This window comes from Portunus trituberculatus, chromosome 44, assembly GCF_017591435.1.
Source record: "Portunus trituberculatus isolate SZX2019 chromosome 44, ASM1759143v1, whole genome shotgun sequence".
NCBI classification, from domain to species: Eukaryota; Metazoa; Arthropoda; class Malacostraca; order Decapoda; family Portunidae; genus Portunus; species Portunus trituberculatus.
Window position 1 is genome coordinate 26,605,745 of NC_059298.1, and position 24,178 is coordinate 26,629,922.

Consider the following 24,178-nt stretch of genomic DNA (forward strand, 5'->3'; position numbering starts at 1 on the left):
ATGGAAAGATACCTGGCTCAATATATATGTGATATAATAAATATGGGCAAAATATTAGGAAAATATTGAAAAATTAGGCAACCATGGACGAGGGGTACACCATACTCAATTTTTCCCATAGGAATAATACTTCCAATTTTGCGATTTCCAAATTTGCAACTCACAATGCCGCCCCATTTCTCGCAAAATTGGAGTAAGCACTGTACATGAAGAATATGGGAAGTGCTGTCCAGTTTCCACCCATAAGCAGCGTAGGCAATTTTATTTATAGTGGTACCCATATTAGGGCCCATATCACTACCCAAGTGCATCTTTTGTGTAAGGCAATAACACCTCCACCTAGAGCCTGTGTATCAAGGTGACATGTAGGTAACTTTAAACCACTAGACAAATCATAAAGCTTCAAGATGACACGCCGTGGGATTTGAACCTCCCATTGAATCTTGATAACTCGGACCCAGACAACTCGAACACTGATAATTTCGCGATAAGTCAAATTCTGACCGACACAGGGACTAAAGTCTGGGTTGAAGTGCATGTCCATTTTTTTTTTTTCCACTTTCCTATATTTAATTTTCTATTGACATTATAAAAAATCTATTTCTAACAAAAAATTGCATTTTAGTTGTAGTTTAAATGATACCAAACAAAAGTTGATCAGAGTTTATACCGTTTTTGTGAAAATTTTTGAAGAGCATAAAACCACTTTTCAAGATACAGGCAACCCCCGCTTAACAAAGGTTCACACAAAAAAATTTTGCTACAATGAATGTTTCCTTTTACTACCATCTGCTCATTTAACAAACACCAAACTTGCTTTAACAAAATTTTATCCAGGCAAGTTTTTCCAAGTTTGAAAGCCCCACCGTATCATGCAAGCCGACAGGCTTTTGAATACATCAGCGCCTCTCATGGACAAAACGTGCATCACTCTCTCCCCCTTAGTTCAAAACAATAACAGCGCCAGCAGCAGCTCATCTTCCCTCGCTCAGCATGCCACCAAAACACCTGCAATGTCACCTAGCGTTGCTAAGAAGACCAGGAAGTCTCTTACTCTCGAAGTGAAGCTGGATATTATTCACAGACACGAGTGAGGCGAGAAACCTAATAGCATTACTCGACACCATCTTGACTCCATCTACTGTCTCTACTATTTTCAAGTCAACATACTCTATTAAGAAGGCTGGTGAGACTGTATCTTCCTTGCAAGCTAAATGAACCACCTGAACTCGTGACTGCAATGGATAAAATGGAAAGTCTTGTTGAAATGTGGTACATAAGTTTTGTTTGCGGTACAATGATGTGCCCTTTGTTTACATTCCACAGGTTGCCAGCAAGTGTCTTTCCTGCTTCACTCTCCCTTCCTTCATAAATTCAAGATCATTAACATTATAAAGTTACATACATACACTAGTGTACATTATAATGACTCAGATTAAACTATCTAAATGTTGAACTTCATAATTTTTACTTTCATTAAACCTTTCACTGTACTATGATGCACTCTCGCTTTGTTTACTCTCAATGGAAGTTCAAATCAGGGGTTGAATTTGTCATAATTGGTTTGCTTAATGAAAATTTGCTTAATGAACGTTTATTTAGGAATGTAACCCCTTCGTTAAGTGGGGGTTGCCTGTATTTGCTACTAAAGATTTTTCATAATTTTGTCCTTGTTTTGCTATTTGTATTCATCTGATTGACATGAAATTCTCATAAATGATTGTGCATACATTAGTGACTTCCTAGAGCATGATAAGATGATAATCCATCAGATCCCCACTTCACTAGATAATATTATTCACTCGTATGTGAGGGTTGGGAAAGCGCCATCAACAGTGTCATGGCAATCTGTTGTTTTGCTACTGAACTGAATACTCTCTGAATTGTTAATTGTTAATAGTGTGATGAAGTGAGGTAATGGTGCAGTAAAACCTCAGCTCATGACCATAATTCATTCCTAAATCCTGTTTGTCATCCGATTTGTACGTCCCCTGAATCAATTTTTCCCATAAGAATGTATTGAAATACCATTAATCCGTTCCAGATAAAAAAAAATCATACTTTTGTCCATAAAACCCATTCAAAATAGACCTTTAATGTATGCATGACATGAACAAAATAATTATAGAAAGCCTAAATTGTTTGACTTACCTAAATGCTATCAAAATTTTTGATAATAAAATGAATAAAAAAGAAAAGGTTATTTACTTGAGAGACTGGACATTGATGGAATGGATGGGAGGAGGATGGGGAGGAAGACACACAAGATCCGAGAAGACAGTCATGAGAGAGGACTTTGGATGTGCACAGCGTGCCAGAGCTACACAACAGCTGTGTAGTGTCACAAGTCAGTGCCGCTTTGTGGGGCCTCGTTATAGTGAACATTGGCGTAGGAAGCATGGAAAGATTGCCGGTCTTCGTCTCTGGCTTTGGAAGACCCTTGCCTGCTGGGGATTGACTTCCTCACGCGTGTGGGAGCAAGTTTGGACTTCCAAGAAGGGAAGTTAAAGGTACGTGGCCAGAAAGTTCCTTTGATCCTCGGAGGTGATGCTCAGTGTGAGAGGAGTGGGCAGTAGGGCGGTGTTCCTTGCCAGGCGAGCGAGGAAACAGCTGCGATGGATGTACCATAATCTGCAGTACCTGGACATGGCCAGGATGATGATGACAGCAATGCTGAGAGCTACCAGAGCAGCGAGGATAACGCCGAGGAAGCTACAGTAAAGCGCGCCGGTAACATCACCATGCCCAGGAAAAACAGGAGAAAATCATGGTGGCATGGAGATTATGTTATGTAATATTTTTCGTATGTTCCTGTTTTAATTTTCTTTTGTGCTTATGTTTTGTTTTGTTGTTGTGTGATAGCCGGGTTGGCTATCACACAAACGGGTTGGCTGCTGGCGAGCCGTTTAACCATGTTCGTCCCTCGAAATATCGTTCGTCCCCTGGGTCGATATATTGACAAATTTTTTTTATCGTCTCCCGAATTGTTCGTCCCTAGAGATGTTCGTCAAGCGAGGTTTTACTGTACAATGAAGTATTTATCACTTGTCTGATCCATGCAGCTTTATACTTCTGTCTCAACATAATCTTTTGTAATAGTGTTTTTGTGAGAGTTGTGTGGTGTATAGTTATGATGAGGTAAATAGTGAGAAAAAACAGTGTTTGAAAGGATAATAGCAGTCTTATTATATAGAGAGATGGTTTGGAAGCGTTGTAATGAGGCATATGGTGAGGTGAGGGCCTTGGAGGGGGAGATAACATGCATAATAGAGGGGAGAAGGGAGGCAAGGATTCAAAATCCAGCTGCTGTGTACCAATTAATAATATGTTTATTTGTTTGTTTCTTGTTGTCTTCTCTTCTTGAAGTTTCTGATGCTAATCTTCATCAGTTTATGCCTGTAAGGATGTTATTTCTGACGCCTGGCCATGTACTGTGTAGGGCGTGAGTCAGGCTATGATGCAACTGCATGAGATACAGTCATACCTCACCGAACAGGAATTCGCCGAACACGAAACTTGCATATACACGAATCGGTAAAATATCCCATATTTCGCCGAGCACAACTTTGACTCGCGATTGCACAATTTAGTCTCCATTTGAATCTCCCACTGGTCCTGGTGGATGCACTTGACCTCCCATCCCAAGCGTCTTGGACTCTTTGTAATTTGCTGAAAGTCATGGAAAATGCAACATCCCTCTTCACTGAAACAGATCCCATCCTGGAGAGGAGCATTAAGTTCAAGAGGGGTGTTGAGAAGCTTCTTTTGCCCTACAAGGAGACCTTATGCCATATGGAAGCATCTGCCAGTCAGAGGCCCATCACTTCATATTTCAAGCCCTCTCCAACCAGCAAATAAACTAAAGGTACTAGTACTATAATTAAATAAAATGTGTGCTTGGTACTTCATTTATTTATTTATTTATTTTTTTTTTTCAGCGTTTTTGGTAAGGATCTGGGAACGTAACCCCCATATTCCCATAGGGCCCATTATTCGCTGAACACGAATCTCGCCGTACTCGATGAGCTCAGGAATGTAACTGTCGTGTTGGGCGAGGTATGACTGTATTTAAAAATGGCTTCCTAGTGGGAAGTGTATTTAATTATCCAAAAATAGACTACGCCATTGGGTAATTTAGGGTCTGAAGGTTTCTGAGAGACAAATGTGATCCCAAAATTTTAAATCCCCCAAAAATTAAGTAAATAAATCCTGCACCAAGTTCTTTTTTTTTTTTTTTTTTTTTTTTTTTGTGTGTGTGTGCAAAGGGAGGGGAATTCATATAAGTCTGACTTTCGCATTTGTTGGATTAACCTTTCCCCTTATTAGTTAGTGAGGGTCAACAGTATGCATGGACGTCTGCCCGATCCCATGCTCACCACCTTATCCACTACGCCACCGCCTCCCTGATGGCATAAATATACATTACATTTATAACTTCCTTAAACTAGGCTATTGAAGAAGAATGTGATTAGAACTGTTACATCATTGTGCATAGTGTAACCAGCCTCCTGTGAAGTGTACACAAAGCCTGTCATTATCTCTTGCTGCTTGGTGTAGTTGATTTTATGATATAGGAAACCCCAGTTTAACGAAGATTCACAACAAAATTTCGCTACAACGAAGGTTTCATTTTACTACCATCTGCTCATTTAAAGAACACCAAACTCACTTTAACAAAGTTTTATCCAGGTAATTTTTTCCAAATTTGAAAGCCTCGCCGTATCACGCAAGCTGACAGGCTTTTGAATACACCAGGAGTTGCCGGTACTAAGGCCTGCCTCAGGAGAAATCCTGGGACACCTGTAGAAGCAAGATCAAGATTAAGATCAAGCCTCTCGTGGACAATACGCGCACCATTCACTCCCCTGTTCAAAACATAACAGCGTCAGCAGCAACTCGTCTTCCCTAGCTCAACTTACCACTAAAACGCCCTTCAATGTGGCCTAGCGTTCCTAAGAAGACCAGGAAACTCTTACTTGAAGTGAAGCTGGATACTATTCACAGACACGAGAGAGGCGAGAAAACTATAGCATTGCTCGGCACCATCTTGACTCCATCTACTGTCTCTACTTTTTCAAGTCAGCAAACTCTATTAAGAAGGCTGGTGAGACTATCTTCCTTGCAAGCTAAAAGAACCACCTGAACTCGTGACTCTATAATGGATAAAATGGAAAGCCTTGTGGAAATGTGGTACATAAGTTTTTGTATGCAGTACAATGATGCGCATTTTGTTTACATTCCACAGGTTGCTGGTTAGTGTCTTTCCCATTTCACTCTTCCTCCCTTCATAAATTTAAGATCATCAACATTATAAAGTTACGTACAGGCAACCCCTGTTTAACGAAGGTTAACACAACGAAATTTCGCTACAACGAAGGTTTAATTTTACTGTCATCTGCTCGTTTAATGAACACCAAACTCGCTTTAACGAAGTTTTATCCAGGTAATTTTTTCCAGATTTGAAAGCCCCACCGTATCATGCAAGCTGACAGGCTTTTGAATACATCAGGAGCTGCTGGTACTAAGGCCTGCCTCAGGAGAAATCCTGAGACACCTGTAGAATAAAGATCAAGATGAAACCTCTCGTGGACAACACAGGCGCTGCCGATACAAAGGCCTGACTCAGAAGAAATTCTGCGTCACCTGTAGCATCAAGATCAAGATCAAGATCACGCGCACCACTCTTTCCTCAGTCAAAACATAACAGCGTCACCAGCAGCTCATCATCCCTAGTTCAACTTACCACTAAAACGTCCTGCAATGTGGCCTAACGTTCCTAAGAAGACCAGGAAGTGCCTTAATCTCGAAGTGAAGCTGAGTATTATTCGCAGACATGAGAGAGGCCAGAAAACTGATAACATTGCTGGCCACCATCTTGACTCCATCTACTGTCTACTATTTTCAAGTCAGCAGACTCTATTAAGAAGGCTGGTGAGACTGTATCTTCCTTGAAAGCTAAAAGAACCGCCTGAACTCGTGACTCTACAATGGATAGAATGGAAAGCCTTGTTGAAATGTGGTACATAAGCTTTGTATGCGGTACCATATTGCGCACTTTGTTTACATTCCACAGGTTGCTGGTTAGTGTCTTTCCTGTTTCACTCTCCCTCCCTTCATAAAGTTAAGATCATCAACATATAAAGTTACGTACATACATACATTAGTGTATATTATAATGACTTAAATTAAACTACCTAAATGTTTAGCTTCATAATTTTTACTTTCATTAACCCGTACAGTGTCAGCAGATCTGAGACTTTGTGATTTCGCCAGTGCTGGCCACATCATGGATTTTTATTTTTTTATTTTTGCTAAACCAGTCTTAAATGATGTGAAACAAATGAAAATGACAGTCATTCCTCCCAGAACTGACTGGAAGTAGTATTAATTGGTGCGAGATGTTTTGTGCTAAGGTTAGTGACTTAGCAAAGCCTTATGTGACTAGTTTATTTGCTTCCTCGTTTCTCACCAGTCGATCCCGGAGTTGGACACATGCATAATATCGTTCCTGAGTTGAAAGAAAAACAACATGTCATGTTTTGCTGTTTGGGAGTGTTTGTGGCTAAAAATAGACACGAGATATCGCAAGAGAGTGTTGCCTTTCGCGGTGCAAATATTTTCCGAGTAATATGTACTTGTTTTTCCTTATAACAAAGCAATGGAAAATTCTTATTTATGTCATACAAAGTTTTCACTACCACAATATAACAGTTACCAAAAATATTTGAAATGGTGAGAGTAAGTAATGGAAATTACGCTACGTTCATATTAGCGGAGTTGAGGCGTCAGTTTACCGCTACATCGAGCTGAAGGCAGCAGAAATTGCTAACGTTCAGATATGTAATAAATAAATACAGGAAGCATTCATGTTAGCAGGGATGAGGAGGCAGCATGAGCAATGTCTACAGTGCATGATGGCAGTATAATGGTAGGTTTTGAGGACGCAATACCTCTGAAAACACAAGGAAGCTCGCCGACTTATCTCATACGTCTGACGCCCGGTTCGCTCAGAGTAGCCGACGTATCTCGTATGTCTCTGATGCTGTACGGGTTAAATCTTTTACTGTACTATGATGCACTCTCGCTTTGCTTACTCTCAATGGAAGTTTAAATCAGGGGTTAAAATTGTTATAATAGGTTCGCTTAACGAAGTTTCGCTTAACGAAGTGTTTTTTAGGAACATAACCCCTTCGTTAAACGGGGGTTGCCTGTACTTACAAACATTAGTGTACATTATAATGACTTAAAATAAACTACCTAAATGTTTAACTTCATAATATTTACTTTAATTAAACCTTTTACGGTACTATGAAGCACTCTCGCTTTACTTACTCTCAATGGAAGTTCAGGTCAGGGGTTAAACTTGTTATAATCGGTTCGCTTAACGAAGTTTCGCTTAACGAAGTGTTTTTTAGGAACAGAACCCCTTCGTTAAGTGGGGTTGCCTATACTTGTATTCTGGATTTAAAGTGTGCATGTGCAAGAGTAATTGTTTCATGTTAAATTTGTCTGTTTTGAACAAATTGTGGTCATTAGTAGTTTTAATTTTAATTTAATAAATTTTAATAAATATTGTCATCAGCTAGTTACATATGTCCCCTGATGCAGGCAGTACACCGGTAATGCTGGCTGCCATCCAGAATGTTGCTGAGGTTGCTAAGGAACTCCTTATTTTCTGTCCTGACTTAAGAATACTGGACAAGCAAGGTAGGGTGCCTTTATTATGTCTCTATCTGTTGTGTTGTGCAATTGGCTTGTATCTTTTATGTAGTTGATGCTTATTAGGGGGGAAGGATAACAGTCTTTGGTGTGACATTTGTAACTCTAGGAATATTCAGGTTTATGTGAGTACTACTTGGACTAATATATTCTCAGACTGTAGACAGTGGGACTTGTTGGCATGCTGCCAAGATGAGGTGATGATCATGTAGCGGAGACCTCGAGACATGGGTGGTGAATTAAAGGACTCTATTGGACTTTCAGTCACTACATGAAGGTTTAGATGGCTGCTGCAGCAAGAAATTATTGTCTAGCATGGTGCTGGTTTTCACCTTTACTGTAGCTAAATTGGCATGAAGATATAGTAATGAATTTTTCTTTGGTACATGTTTCTATGATTTTATCATGCCATATCATATGGCTGTGATACCTATCTCTTCAGTGATGTATTTGACCCTGATGCTTACTCTTGTATCCTGCTGGGTGGGGGTGTGAATGATGAGATAAGGGGAAGTCCTCAATCTCTTGTCATTGCTATTTCAACAGGTCATCTTTACAGTTGCTCTCAAGCCCTTCCTGGAGACAAAGAAAAGAAAGAATAAGAGATTATGTGAAAAGTATTGCATGAGGAGACTGACTTAGATGAAAAGGGACACTGAATGAGGAAGTTGTGAGGAATGACAAAATGGACTGAACAGCATGATTTTTAAATCCTATCTGTGACATGTTTTTTGCTTGTGTGACATTGTTTTACCTTCCACTGAAGTGTCATGTCAACTTGTTCATGATCAGATTTTGGAATCCTATGCTCTCAAGCTGACAATTTCCTGAAAGAATAGGGAAATTTTTATTTGAATACATTAATGTATTTGTATGAAAACTTCAAAACATTGTTATCCTCTTATTATTATTATTATTATTATTATTATTATTATTATTATTATTATTATAACAACAACAACAACAACTACAACTACTATGACTACTGATGTTATTTTATTTTCATTTTAAATTTACAGATCAGAATGTCTTGCGATATATAAAAGAGAAGAACATGACGAAGATTCATGATATGCTTTTTGGTAAGTCTTGTTTTTGTTTTAACCAACAACAAACAAATTTGCCATGTTTAGGCAATATGCCTTGTAGAGACATGTCATTGTTCATTTATTCTGTTTTCACTATTTGCTGAAAATTAAAGTCACAAAATGTGGAGATATTCATACTGATCAGATTTCACCTCCGTGTTGATTAGATGATACCAGTAGTCTTCATGTATGTTGATTCTGGCACATACAGTTGCTGTGCTTTTAAGAAGAGTGGTTTCATATGGAAACAAATATACATAATATATTGATAATGTCACTTCCCAAATAGGCTCTGAAACTATGACAACACATCTGTCTTCATAACCAAATAAATTTTGTGTGATTGCTATAATATTAGAAATATTCTATCTTTTATCTCATTATCCAACTTTTTAATGCCTGGATGTAATACCTGGGTGGGATAAGTAGTTATGGAGGTGTGAAACCAAAACTCATCTTGAAGCAACCACCGTAGTTGCCAAACCTAACTTTTTTTTTCTTTACACCATGTGGGCTTTAACATTAGCTGCCAGTTAGGTAACATTAGCACATTTTGCTTCTGGTATTTAACAGAAAATCATAGTCCAGTACTACAGTATGCTTATTACATTCAACTTAATTGGCCCTCAGAACATTTACAACGTCCATGCCGCCATCCAGTCATCTGGCAGCCACCAACTATGAGAAGCACCACGAAGGTAGAAGGTGAGGAGATCACTTGTTTATATCCAGGAAGACAATGAATTACATTAGTATGCCTTAATTACTGATATTTCCAAAATCTCTCTCTCTCTCTCTCTCTCTCTCTCTCTCTCTCTCTCTCTCTCTCTCTCTCTCTCTCTCTCTCTCTCTCTCTCTCTCTCTCTCTCTCTCTCTCTCTCTCTCTCTCTCTCCTTTTATAGAAAAAAAGGACTTCCAGCTTCATTTCCATTTTCTATTATTCAGTCAAATAAGTAGGACCAATGTTGATCCAGTTGACAATTTTAGAGCCAGTGTCCGATCAAATTGAGTTATTTACTTTCTTGTATTATAGTTTTGAAGGTACAACAGGTGTATCTCTTTCAGGTAAGAATTGCCTGGCAGGTGAGAAGAGGTACCCTGGTAACCCTTCACCTTGGCAGTGGTGGCTGCCAATGACAGCAGCAGGAGGGAGTGTTGATGTGCTTTGCCCACCAGGCACCAATGGTTCAGCTTCATGGTTGTGTGGCCGTGATGGCAATTGGGAGAAAACAGCAGACCTTAGGTAATAGTATTAAGATATCATTTTGGTGTGAGCTGAATCACAGAAACTAAAAGCTATCCTTATTGTAAGGATATATATTAGCCCCCAAATTCCTGAATTTAATGTATATTACAGCTGGTGCCGAGCGGTGCCATTCAACGGGTGGCAGAGGGTTGTTGGGACTGGAAATGTGTCAGCTGGTGAGGTCATGAAGGACTTGGTTAGCAGTGTGCAGTCATTCCTTCTTGCTCCAGGAGATCTTCTCACCTTATCCTTTGTACTGAATATCCTCTCAGAAAAACATTCAAAAGATGCACATTGTTCTCAAATTCAACTGAATGGCATCAGGGAGGCTCAGGTACCTAATTACTTAGTGTATATAAAGTGCTGTGTGCGGTATGATAAGAAATGTATGTAGCTTTGCTATACTGAAATTTCATTTGTAGTTTTTTTGTGTGTTAATGCATCTCACAGTATTAGACTAACATTTTGTGGCATAATTTAAGTAATCCTCATGTAGTAGTATAGAAAATTATGAATACAGCTGGAAATGGACCATGTTTGTACACATCAGAAAGAAGAAAAATGCATGAAGATTTTTCCACTTCAGAGCACTGACAGGAGCATAGGTTGGAGGAGATAGTAGACACCTACTGAAATGATAATTTACTCCCAACAAGGTCTAATAGCACTAGTTCAGGGATGCTTTGAACTCTCCATTGAAGCTAGTTGTGATCTCGCTGAACGTTTCCCTTTGTGCCTCACAACTCAAGGGGGCAGTCACAGCCTCTAAAGACAACTCTCCTTCTTCACTCAAAATTACATGCACTTACCACACATACACCTTTCACTTATAATTCAAAATAAAAGAAATGGTGACTCCAAACCCAGCCTCGGAGTCCCCTTTTGGGGAGGGGACCAGAAGTGTCCCCAGGTCGGACTGCTCTCTTGATGATGACCCCAAATGTCTTGACACATCCCTTAACTTTTCTACATTAACTTCTGCAACATTCACAGTCTTGGATCTAATTTTCAATCTGTGGAACACCACCTCTCCTCTACTAAACCTCATCTTCTATTCCTCACTGAAACACAGCTGTCTAATGCAACTGACAGTAGTCTCTTCTCTGTTCCCTCCTACTTTCTCTATTCTCATTTTCATTCCAAAGCTGGATGTTGTGTCTATGTACGCAATGACTTAACTTGCTCTTGTACCCATGCTCTTGAATCTTCCGAGTTTTCCACCATCTGGCTTAGACTCAACAGTCACTCTCTGACAAAATTTATCTGTGCTGTTTATCTCTCCTCTACTACTCTGACTATAGTAAATTCTTTGACTATTTAACTTCCAAAATGGAGCATGTTCTATCCCTCTACCCTATCATGGAGATCTCCTTTCTTGGAGATTTCAATGTTCACCATCAGCTTTGGCTTTCCTCTCCCTTCACTGATCATCCTTGTGAACTAGCCGTCAACATTCCTATCCTGTATGGCCTAGAGCAACTGGTGCAACACCCTACTCGTATTCCTGACTGTTCAGGTCCTCCGATCACAATCTCATTTTTGTATATTGTCCTGTTTCTCCAATCCCTTCCCAGGATTCCACTAAGCAGAGGTGCCTCTGCTGTTTTGCCTCTGGCAGTTGGGGTGACCTGAGGAGGTATTATGCTAATTTTCCTTGGAATGATTAATGTTTCCATGTCAGAGACCCATCTCTTTGTGCTGTATGCATAACAGAGGTGATAGTGTCTGGCATGGAGGTGTACATTCCTCATTCTTTCTCTCAACCTAAACCTTCTAAACCTTGGTTTAACACAGCCTGTTCTTGTGCTTTACATTATAGAGAGGTTGCCCACAAAAGGTACTTGAGCTTTCTATCTTCTGAATCTCATTCACTTCATATTTCTTGCCTGAATCATGCCAAGTCTGTTCTTCAACTTGCCAAACACTCCTTCATAAATAGAAAATGTCAAAATCTCTCAAACTCCCCTTGTGACTTCTGGCATCTTGCCAAAAACATCTCCAATAACTTTACTTCATCTTTCCCTCCTTTATTTCATCCTGATGACACCACTTTCATCTCTACTGTCTTTAAAGCTGAACTCTTTTCTCAAACCATGGCTTGTCCCTCCCTCTCCTCCTCCCTCTGAGTATTTCATGTCTTCAATGAAAATTCTTTGTAATGATGTTTTCCATGCCCTCACTGGCCTAAACCCTCGGAACTTATGGGCCTGATGGGGTCCCTCATATTGTTCTCAAAAACTGCTTCTGTGCTTGCACCTTGCCTGGCCAAACTCTTTCAACTTTGTCTTTCAACTTCTACCTTTCCTTCTTGCTGGAAGTTTGCTTACATTCAGCCTGTTTCTAAAAAAGGGTGACTGCTCTAATCCCTCAAATTACCGTCCTATAGCTTGTCTAAAGTTTTTTAATCTATCCTCAGTAGGAAGATTCTTAAACATCTGTCACTTCACAATCTTCTATCTGATTGCCAGTATGGCTTCTGTCAAGGTCACTCTACTAGTGATCTTCTGGCTTTCCTAACTGAATCTTGGTCATCCTCCTTTAGAGATTTCGGTGAAACTTTTGCTGTCGCATTAGACGTATCAAAAGCTTTTGATAGAGTCTGGCATAAAGCTTTGATTTCCAAACTGCCCTCCTACAGTTTCTATCCTTCTCTCTGCAACTTTATCTCAAGTTTCCTTTCTGACCATTCTATTGCTGCTGTGGTAGATGGCCACTGTTCTTCTCATAAACCTATTAATAGTGGTGTTCCTCAGGATTCTGCCCTGTCACCCACTCTCATTCTTGCCCTATCCTCTCCTGTGCTGATGATACCACCCTACATCTTTTTACATCCTTTCAGAGATGACCAATCCTTCAGGAAGTAAACAGATCATGCCACAGAATGCCTGACTTCTGATCTTCTTAAAATTTCTGATTGGGGCAGAGAAAATCTAGTAGTTTTCATTGCCTCAAAAACTCAGTTCCTCCATCTATCATCTCAACACAATCTTCCAGACAACTGGCCCCTCTTCAATGACACTCAAGTGTCTCCTTCTTCTACACTGAATATCTTTGGTCTGTCCTTTACTTGTAATCTGATTGGAAACTTCACATCTCATCTCTTGCTAAAACAGCTTCTATAAAGTTAGGAATTCTGCAGCATCTCCACCAGTTTTCTTGCCCCTCCAACTGCTTACTCTGTACAAGGGGTTTATCCGCCCCTGTATGGATTACTCTTCGCATGTTTAGGGATGTTCCACTCACACAGTTTTATAAGATAGGGGTGAATCATAAGCTTTTCGTCTCATGAACTCCCCTCCTGTAACTGAGTGTCTTCAGCCTCTTTCTCACTGACAAAATGTTGCATCCCTTGCTATCTTTTATCACTATTTTCATGATAACTGTTCTACTGATCTTGCTAACTGCATGCCTCCCATTCTCCTGCGGCCTCGCTGCACAAGGCTTTCTTCTTCCTATCATCCTGATTCTGTCCAACTCTTTAATGCAAGAGTTAAGCAGTACTCTCAATCATTCGTACCTTTTACTGGTAAACCCTGGAACTCCCTATCTGCTTCTGTATTTCCGTCTTCCTATGATTTAGCTTCTTTTAAGAGGGAAATATCAAGACGTTTGCTCCCTAATTTTGGCTAGCCCTTCTAATCTTTTGAGAACCAGCACTCAAGTGGGCCTTTTTTTTTCAATATTGTGTTGCCCTTGGCTGCACTTCTCTCGTACATAAAAAAGATAAAAAAAAAAAAAGGAATGGGAAATGAGCCAGCCACAAAACACTGGTTTGACATTGTCAACTGTTATCCACCTTTATTTAACTTATTAACTGTGTTAATTCTGAATTGTAGTGTATATCAAATTTCCCAAGTATCCATGGAAGGTGAAAGTTTTTATATGTATGTGAGTCTGGTCATTGATCTTGTCAGTGAAATAGATGTACAAGGGTTATGATGCTGTCTGAACTTGAGATGTGGACTATTAGAATTTAAAAAAAAAAAAAAAAAAAAGCCTTGGCTGCAGTGTGAGGATGACCGAGATGTTTGCAATAGAAAATGATTAGATACTAGATTCTAATAGGAGAGAAAGACAGTTTGTAAGCTGGTAGGAAGATAAGGTAAGGGTGTAGATATTTCTAATAGATACTTATGAAGCATCACTCAGATAAGCAAAGGAGCTGTAATAATGATAGGGAGAGATGGAGCCATATTACCAGCAGACACTCTTATAGTTGATGCTTCCAGGGGGAGTGAAGTGCCACAGAGAAAAGAGTAGAAATTTGTTTAATGATGTAGGTGAATGATTAATGATTGCTTCTTTGTGTTTTTAGGATTACTTGCACAATTTATTGGATGTGGTAGACAAGATGCTATTGAGGAGTGTGGCATGGTGGGGGCTGCCTCATCACTACATAGCTACCACTGCCTCTCACATACAAACCACAGTGGCCATGGCTGCCCTCACTCTAGCGACTTGCCAAAAAACACCATCACAACACATTTCTCAAGAAAGACTTTGTGAGTTTTTCCAGCTTTTTTGTATGAAAATAAACAAGTTGATAAGCAAAAATTATCTCCATGTAAACATATACGTACTGGTATAAGTTCAGTACATATGTTAGAGTAATGAGGGGCCAAGTTAGTCTGATTTAAGCTGAAATCCAAAGGAAATGCTTTAACTGAAGAGATGGTTTAATCAAAGATATTTTTTCCCTTAGATGCAAAAATGGTGCAGCAGCCTCCAGCATACTTCAGTCCACTAAGCCACAGAACCTTCTCCCACCACCAGCACAACCATACATCCCTCACTCTACCACTGCAGTTTTATAAAGACTATGTCAAACACCTCAGCACAGTCAAGGTCATCTTTGTATCATATAGTAATCTTCATTGTTTCTTCAACTCCCTGCCATGGTAAGCTTGTCCTATCACTCTCTTGCTCATAAATTCTAATTTAGTGTCAGTAAGAATTCTTCTGTCATTACGTATAGTCATGACAGAAAACTGTGCCCACCTGATGGTGATTTGTTTTGGTCCAACAATTGTGCTGTTTGCCACTGAACAAAGACATTTCCAAATTTTGCACCACTATTCTGAATCCAGTTACTTTTCAATTTCTTAATTATGTCTCGTACAGTTAGTTATCATATCTTTATGTTATAAATTGGCATGTATTTATGATTAATATAAACATCAAAATTTAAGATGCATGGTTGGATGGGAATGATTCTACCTAGACTTGGCATCCACACTTAATGTCTGAATGGAATCACAACACTCTTTTTTCTTTAAGTAATATTTCTCTTTTCTAATAGTTATAGTAGCTAATGAATTTTTCAGCAAGTCAAGGTCCTTGTTTTGTTTAGTGTTAAGAGGGAAAGTTTTGGCTTAGAGTGAGTGTATTCTTTGTTTGGCTTTTGAGTGACCCAAAGGAAGTTGAGGTGGCGACTGACTTACCTGCTCCCAGACAAATCAACAGTGCCATACTTGGTGCTCGTGTGGGAGGCTCCATCACCTGGCATGCCCGTAAGTGTTCTGTTTTTGGGAAATGTGTGTTATCTTTTTGAAAGTATGCATGCTATGATTGTGTGATTTGCATAATGCTCCATATCAATCAAAGTTAAAGAATTTCCTTTCAGCTATTGTAATCACCAATTCTTGATTTATCATATATTGACAAGAAAAAAGATGATCGATCACCTTTCTTACCACATTATTCAGTGACGATTAGAAAGATTATTATCAATGCAGATTGAGTTGTGGTGTTATTCACTTTAGCTTGTTAGATTAGCATTCCATAAAAAGGAACATAGAACCTCAACCCAAACTCTGGTTGACCAGCTCTTGGGGAGGTGGTGGCAGTGGAACTGCAGCATGTATACAGTGGACACTCCTTCCTGCTTGGGAAACCACACTGTGTATGGTGGGATGAACACAGCACCTCTTGGGCCACTGATGGCTGTCACCTGGCATTCACTTCCCCTACCCACACCCTCTGTCACTGCAACCATCTGGCAAACATGGCTGTCATAATGGATATTGAAGGCCATCGAGAGAATCTTGGGGTGAGGAAAATACTCTTATTTGTTTATGTTTTGTTTTATTGAGTTATCATACATAAACTTTGAGGCTACATCATTATATTATGTCTGATTGCCTATCGTTCTATTTCTCTCCTTGCCGAGTCATCTACCTGTATGTCTCAGCTTACGATTGAACTCTATAAATAGGGAAAGCCAGTACATGAAGCAGTAATAATTATAACTTTGATATTAAAAAAAAGCAGTAGCTTTTCTCACAGAAGTAATAATTTGGATGGAAAAATATTTCACACTAAGAGCATAGTGTTGGAGAACTAAACCAAGCTTAATATTAATAGATAAAGACACAGGACAAATTGAGCATATTTCTATTATTTTGTCATAATTGATTGGTTACACACACACACACACACACACACACACTTTGGGCCTTGCTGAAATTATAGATCAACAGATCATAGAAGAGAAGATTGCTGAGAAAGTGGTGAAGGTTATTAAGTCAAATGAGACATTGGTGAGGGAAACTGTAGACAAAAAGAGATGTGTGGTGATATTTGGTGTGGAGGAGGATAAGACACCGAGTAAAATGGAGAGAGAGAAAAACATAAAAAAGGTGATAAATAATATCATTAATGTGGTGCAGGAGGAGGGAAAAGACCTAGTACAAGAAATAGAGGACTTCCATAGAATTGGAAAGTTCACAAGAGAAGGTATGAGGCCAATAAGAATCAAACTTAAGTCACAAAAGGATGTAGATGAATTGGTGGAGAAGTCATGGAGGCTAGCCCAGCAGGAAACAACAAGGAAGATTTGGTTGAGAAGAGATCTCGGTGAAAAGGAAAGAGAAATGTTAAATGAGTTGAGAAAGGAGGCTTTGAAAAAAATGAAGAGAGGACAGAAGAGGAGAAGAAAGAGTTTTTCTGGAGAATCTTGGATATGAGACTGAGGAAGTGGTTCATAACCCAGAAAAGTACAGCAAGAAAGGACTAAAGAAACTTACGTATGAGCGGAATGTAATGTATTCCAACATAAATGGAGTGATATCGGGATTTTAGAACTCAACGATTACTTGAGGGACAAGAACCCAGATATTGTGGGTCTTACTGAAACAAAACTGAGAGAGGAGAAGACCTGATGATGGTTGGAGAAGGAAATATAATGTTTGGAAAAGAAATAGAGTAGGTAAGATGGGAGGAGGAGTGATGTTGCTGGTTAAAAAGATATAAAGGTGGATCAAGTGAAAGAAGGTATGGGAAAGGCAGAAGTGCTAAAGATCAGAGCAGAAACTAATGAAGGAAAAAGAGGCACTACATAGTGGTGTACGTACCACCTAAGACAAATGCATGGTCAGTACAGGAATATGAAGAAATGATAAGTGATACAGGAACATGTCTGGAAGAAATGTTGGGTGGCTGTGAACGAACTATAATGATGGGAGATTTTAATTGTAAAGAGGTGTGTTGGGAGGACTGGTCAATGGAAGGATCAGAGACAACATGGGGAAATACACTATTGACACTGGCAATGGAAAATGTGTTAACTCAGTGGGTCAAAGAAGATACTAGGTTTGGAGGAGAGGGAGCATCGTCAAGACTGGACTTGGTCTTTAGTACAGAGCCAATGGTCATTGAGGAGATGAGGGTGGAGTGCCCTTTAGCAAAGAGTGATCATGCAGTTTTGGAGTTCAAGGTGATAGACGAAGAGAAATCTAGAAGAAATGAAGAATATAAAGTGGGAAGATGGAATTATGCCAAGACAGATTTTGGAAACCTAAAGAAATTCTTTCAAGAGACAAATTGGATGAAATTCAAGAGTGCTAAGGAGCAAATGAAAAGTGGAAGGAATTTATAAAATATACAAAGAAGGTGAGAAAAATTTGTACCAATAAGACAACATAGAGAAGTTGGAAAGCAGGACTGGTTTAACGATAGATGTGAAAAGGCTAGAACAAGAAAAGAGGATGCATGGAAGAGGTGGAGAAGGAAAAGACGGATTAAGCAGTGGGAAAGTTACAAAAGAGCAAGAAATGAATATGTGTTGATTAGAAGAGAAGAAAGAAAGAAACAAGAAAAGGATATAATTGATAAATGTAAAGACCAACCAAGGCTTTTTACAGACATGTGAACAACAACATCAAAAATAGAGAAAGTATTGAAAGTTTAGAAGTAAATGGAGTATGCAGTGAAGATCCCAGGAAATGGCAGAGGCTATGAATGGATGCTTTCGGAAGGTATTCACAAAGGAGACTGCTTTTGACAAACCACTGGTAATGGAACAGAAAGGGATTATGAAGGAGTTTCAAGTAACTGTGGAGGAGATCAAGAACATGATGGGGAGTTTAGAAGTGAGAAAAGCTGTGGGACCTGATGGGGTATCAGGATGGATTTTAAGAGAATGCAGGGAGCAATTGGCAGAAAAAGTTTGTGAAGTAATTGATGCCTCATTAAGGGAAGGTGTAGTGCCCCAAGACTGGAAAAGAGCTAACATTGTCCCAATCTATAAATCAGGTAACAAGAGAGACCCATTGAACTATAGACCAGTGTCACTTACAAGTGTGGTAGCTAAGATGTGTGAGAGGGTGGTGAAGAATAGATGGACAGACTTCTTGGAGAAAAATGACATACTTTGTGAGTGTCAATTTGGTTTTAGAAAAGGGCGTTCATGCACGACAAACCTGATATGTTACTATTCGAGGGTGATAGATGTAATACAGGAAAGAGATGGTTGGGCTGATGGAATATATCTGGATTTAAAAAAGGCCTTTGATAAGGTACCACACCGGAGACTGATCTGGAAACTTGAAATGGTAGGAGGAGTGCATGGCAGTTTACTAAAATGGATGGAAGACTTTTGGTAGGAAGAGAAATGAGAACAATAATTAAGGACAGACCATCAGAATGGGGATTGGTGGAGAGTGGAGTTCCACAGGGATCAGTGTTGGCACCAGTAATGTTCGCAGTCTACATAAATGACATGGTGGATGGGGTGTCCAGTTATGTGAGCCTATTTGCAGACGATGCAAAATTGTTAAGAAAAGTGAGATGTGACAAAGATTGCGAACTACTCCAGGAAGACTTGGACAGAATATGGAAATGGAGCTGTACATGGCAAATGGAGTTCAACACGACAAAATGCAAGAAAATAGAGTTTGGCAAGAGTGAAAGAAGAATCAGGAGTATGTACAAGATAGGAAATGAAGACATAAAACCAGTCATGAAGAAAAAGACCTTGGGGTGACAATTACCAATGACCTATCGCCAGAGAGACATATAAACAAAATAATTGGAGAAGTATTGAACTTATTGAGGAACATAAGAGTGGCGTTCGTATATTTAGATGAAGAAATGATGAAGAAAATAATTACTGCAATGATAAGACCGAGGCTTGAATATGCAACAATACAGTGGGCTCCGAACTTAAAGAAACACATAAGGAAACTAGAGAAAGTACAGAGGGCTGCAACAAAATGGTGCCTGACTTAAGAGATTTGACTTATGAAGACAGACTGAAAAGAATGCAACTTCCGACCCTGGAAAACAGAAGAGAAAGGGGAGACCTGATAGCAATATACAGAGTGATGATTGGCATGGAAAAATGGATAGGGAAGATCTGTGTATGTGGAATGAAAGAATGTCGAGAGGGCATGGGAAAAACTAAAATGGCCACTTATAGGAGAGATGTGAAAAATATAGCTTCCTCATAGAAGGGTGGAAGCATGGAATAGTTTAGACGTGGAAGTGGTCAACGCAAGGAATATTCATGATTTTAAGAAAAAGCTGGACATTAATAGATATGGAGACGGGACAACACGAGCATAGCTCTTTTCCCGTATGTTACAATTAGGTAAATACAATTAGGTAAATACACACACACAATCGAGAGGGTCCGGGTTCGAGTCCCAGAGGCAGCAAAGCAAATGGGCAAGCCTCTTAATCTGTAGCCCCTGTTCACCTAGCAGTAAATAGGTACGGGATGTAACTCGAGGGGTTGTGGCCTCGCTTTCCCGGTGTGTGGTTACAGTCCTACCCGAAGATCGGTCTATGAGCTCTGAGCTCGCTCAGTAATGGGGAAGACTGGCTGGGTGACCAGTAGACGACCGTGGTGAATTACATGTAGAATGATAGATATATGGAACGGACTGGACAGAGAGGTGGTGTGTGCAAAGTCTATATATGACTTTAAGAGATACAGAGACGGGACAACACAAGCATGGGCTCTCCTCCTGTAAAATACAATTAGGTAAATACACACGTACACATGCACGTGCACGTGTTACAGCATATAATGTGTATAACTTTAAAGAAAAATTGGATTATTGGAGGCATGGAGACAGGACACTATGAGCCCCACTTGAACCCTGTACACTACAGCTAGGTAAATGCACACACATGGCGCAAATAATTGTGTTGGAAAGTTTAGGAATATGACCAGTTTGATATTATTGCAGGTAATGTTCTATGTGATGAAGTGTGTGATGGTGGTCAGCTGTGTGGTGTCAGTGGCCATCTTAGCACTGTGTGTGTTTTGTCTTCTGGCCCTGAAGGACATGAGAGGGAAGCTCTGCAAACTGATAAAGGCCAACCTGTGCTTCTGCCTTGTGGCCACAGAACTGGTGATGCTGGGAAGTCTTGGTGCCTCAGGGAAGCCTGGGCCATGTGCTGCTGCTGCTGTTGTCTTTCATTATGTCACACTCACCACCTTCATCTGGAGTGCTATGGAGGCTGTATACACTTATGTTACTACCATCAAGGTAAGGATTAACTCTTAAACAAGTTGGTCTTTAAGTAGTGGCTAGCAACAAAATTTATACTAATCTTTGATAATTTATTAGTTTTGACATTAATTACTTCCTAATTAAAAAAAATTCAGATTCATTTGGTGTTACCAGCTTTTCAGAAAAAAAAGTTGTTAGATATTCTTTATTTTATCACAGTAATTAATTTGTATGAGTATTGTATTATTCAATTTGACCAATACCACTATAAATTTAGAGCATCTCCATATCTGTCCTTGGTGGTAATGCCAGAATTTTACAAAAGACAAATTTAACCCGTACAGCGTCAGAGACGTACGAGATACGTCGGCTACTCTGAGCAAACTGGGCGTCAGAGACGTATGAGATACGTCGGCGAGCTTCCTTGTGTTTTCGGAGGTATTGCGTCCTCAAAACCTACCATTATACTGCCATCATGCACTGTAGACATTGCTCATGCTGCCTCCTCGTCCCTGCTAACATGCTTCCTGTATTTATTTATTACATATCTGAACTTTAGCAGTTTCTGCTGCCTTCAGCTCAGTGTAGCGGGAAACTGACGCCTCAACTCCGCTAATATGAACGCAGCGTAATTTCCATTACTTATTCTTACCATTTCAGATGTTTTTGGTAACTGTTATATTGTGGTAGTGAAAACTTTGTATGACATAAATAAGAATTTTCCATTGCTTTGTTATAAGGAAAAACAAGTACATATTACTCGGAAAATATTTGCACTGCGAAAGGCAACACTCCCTCGCGATATCTCGTGTCTATTTTTAGCCACAAACACTCCCAAACAGCAAAACATGACATGTTTTTCTTTCAACTCAGGAACGATATTATGCATGTGTCCAACTTGGGGATCGACTGGTGAGAAACGAGGAAGCAATAAACTAGTCACATAAGGCTTTGCTAAGTCGCTAACTTTAGCGCAAAACATCTCGCACCAATTAATACCACTTCCAGTCAGTTCTGGGAGGAATGACTGTCATTTTCATTTGTTTCACATAATTTAAGACTGGTTTAGCAAAAAAAAAAAAAAAAAAAATCCATGATGTGGCCAGCACTGGCGAAATCACAAAGTCTCAGATCTGCTGACGCTTTATGGGTTAAAAGTCTGGACTGTTTATTTGTTAAATGAACCATGTACTCTGAACCCTACTCTAGCTTATGGATATATAAGTAAGTAACCACATGACAAGATACATTTGAAAGTGCACTTAGTTATGATTCCAGAGTAATTTGAGTGCATGGAGTACTATTTTAGAGAATACCACACTTATTTTTCAAGTGATTCTGTAATGCTTATGAATCATATCTCTGATAAAAAGTGCCACCACACACATACGTGAATTGAAATAGCTTACTAATTGTTTACTGAGGTGAATGATGTAATGCCGTCTTAATTCCTTCATTTATTACACATAGCCTACCAATCACATGTACATGGACATTGTGATTTACCATTACCAAGGTGACAACACTCATAAATATTGGTGGTCACAAGTCAATGGCATGATGAACACCACTTGCATCATTCTTGAATTTTGTCATAATATACTTGCCCAACAGGCAACTTATAATGTGGGTTTCAAAATATTTAACTTCACTGTACACTTTTTTACACATTTTTCCACTACATTTACATTTACGATTTATTTGCAAAAGAAAAAAAAAAAGAATAAATAAATAGATAAAAAAACAAAACAAAAAAAACTGGACCATGGGTAAAACCACAGTTAAAAAGGCTGGCACTGTGTTGATTAATACAGGTTCAGTGTTCATTGCCTTTCCTAATTTTAAGAGCTTAAGTTCACCAGATTCTGCACTTGGATGCATTTTTTTCAACCTGTAAATTGCAAGCTACAGCTCAGGCTGGAGAGCGTGCTAGTGTGAGCCGCTGCTCAGGTTGTAGGAGATTCAAAAATTTCTCTTGAAAATTTGCATGCTTGTACTGATAAATATGCTTTAATTGTAAGATTATCCAAGTATTTACTGATACAAAGATTGATCATAATTTCATGAATGTTTGTTGTGTCATTGAAGTAGTAAATGAGATGCTTGCAGCTCATTGCTCATGTCAGCCAATAAGAACTTTAGAGCTATGCCTCAAACATAATAAGTCCTTTGTAGGTCCGGAAAAGTTGTGGGACATGAAAATTCCAATTTCACAAATAACAAGATTTATTTATGTTTACACAAATGAAAAATCTGTAAAAACAGTACCCATAATAATCCCACTGAATATCACTAAACATATAGACATAGCAAATAGGTGAATACAGGATATGCCAGTACTGCATTACCAAAGGAATTCTGATTGCAAAAAGGTTTCCTTGTAGTATTTTGAAAATAATGATTCATAGGACAAACCCAGAGGCCATGATTGTAGTAACAGGAAGAGTCAGGGAAGCCTCACTGGCTGATGCAGACTTGGTAGAAGGTGAAAATTTGGTGAGTATCTCTCATATCTCTAGTCAAGCAATGTCACATTAATTTAACAGGATTTTCCATTTGTTACAAAGAACCTGGTACAGGATTTTCATTTGTTACAAAGAACCTGGTAGTTGAACCCCTATTATCTGGAGTCCTGTCCCATTAACTGCATGCACACAAAAACTTGTCTGTCAATAACTTAAGGGTTTATGGAAACTACACCTGGGTCAGCTAGAGTGGGAGGATTGCCAAAAGTGTTGCCCTTCTGCTTGGACTTTTTCAACACTGCTAATGACACAGAGTCAGAAAGGCATATACTATGTAAGCCATTGAGGGTTGGTTTCCAGGATGTGTAGGTAGTTACCAGAGCATAAGTTTGCAAGGCAAAGAGATCCACATCTAGTTATTATGGCATAACATCCAGAAAACATGAGGGGTAATTAAGCAACCACTCTGTATTTAAATCTTTTACTTAGATTCTTTATCAGCCTCTACATGATGATGAGTACCTCTAACATGCTTGGTAGATAAAACAATTCCTCAGGACTGGGCACAGTAAAAAAAATTCTTTCAGTCAGCTCATTGTGATTAAGTATCATACTTTTGCATCTATCAAGGCAAGCAAACCCATTGTTATTGTCAGAATGAAGGTGAATGTGAGTATGCCAGCAGTCACTACAAGGAGAATGCAGCCCCATTAAAATGGCTTTAAATTCAAATTATTTACGTGATAAAGTTCTATCTGAGCACAGTGACCTGCTGCACTTTACTTTACAAAGGCTATTCCCTAACCAGTTTGGGAGGCATTGGTTTGTAAATCAAACTGCAGGGAACTAGAGTGCAAATAAATTAATTGAAGATTAATGTTGCGACTTGCCAAATTGTTAAGGTCTTGGCATGAACATCCA

The 24,178-nt window shown here is 39.2% G+C and overlaps 1 protein-coding gene across 11 annotated transcripts in view; it reads left to right on the top strand.

Moving 5' to 3' along the window:
* Window positions 1-24,178, top strand: part of LOC123518556 (adhesion G protein-coupled receptor E3-like) — a 71,582-nt gene that overhangs the window by 17,822 nt on the left and 29,582 nt on the right. For 9 of the 11 annotated variants that reach the window (XM_045279399.1, XM_045279396.1, XM_045279404.1 and 6 more), the window contains 10 exons: window positions 7,609-7,707; window positions 8,739-8,801; window positions 9,438-9,512; window positions 9,873-10,050; window positions 10,165-10,387; window positions 14,369-14,555; window positions 14,756-14,951; window positions 15,460-15,563; window positions 15,879-16,102; window positions 20,526-20,828. In XM_045279399.1, coding sequence (XP_045135334.1) covers window positions 7,609-7,707; window positions 8,739-8,801; window positions 9,438-9,512; window positions 9,873-10,050; window positions 10,165-10,387; window positions 14,369-14,555; window positions 14,756-14,951; window positions 15,460-15,563; window positions 15,879-16,102; window positions 20,526-20,828 — 1,652 coding nt within the window. The remainder of the gene's footprint in view (window positions 1-7,608; window positions 7,708-8,738; window positions 8,802-9,437; window positions 9,513-9,872; window positions 10,051-10,164; window positions 10,388-14,368; window positions 14,556-14,755; window positions 14,952-15,459; window positions 15,564-15,878; window positions 16,103-20,525; window positions 20,829-24,178) is intronic. The other 2 variants (XM_045279402.1, XM_045279403.1) reach the window with 2 other exon arrangements.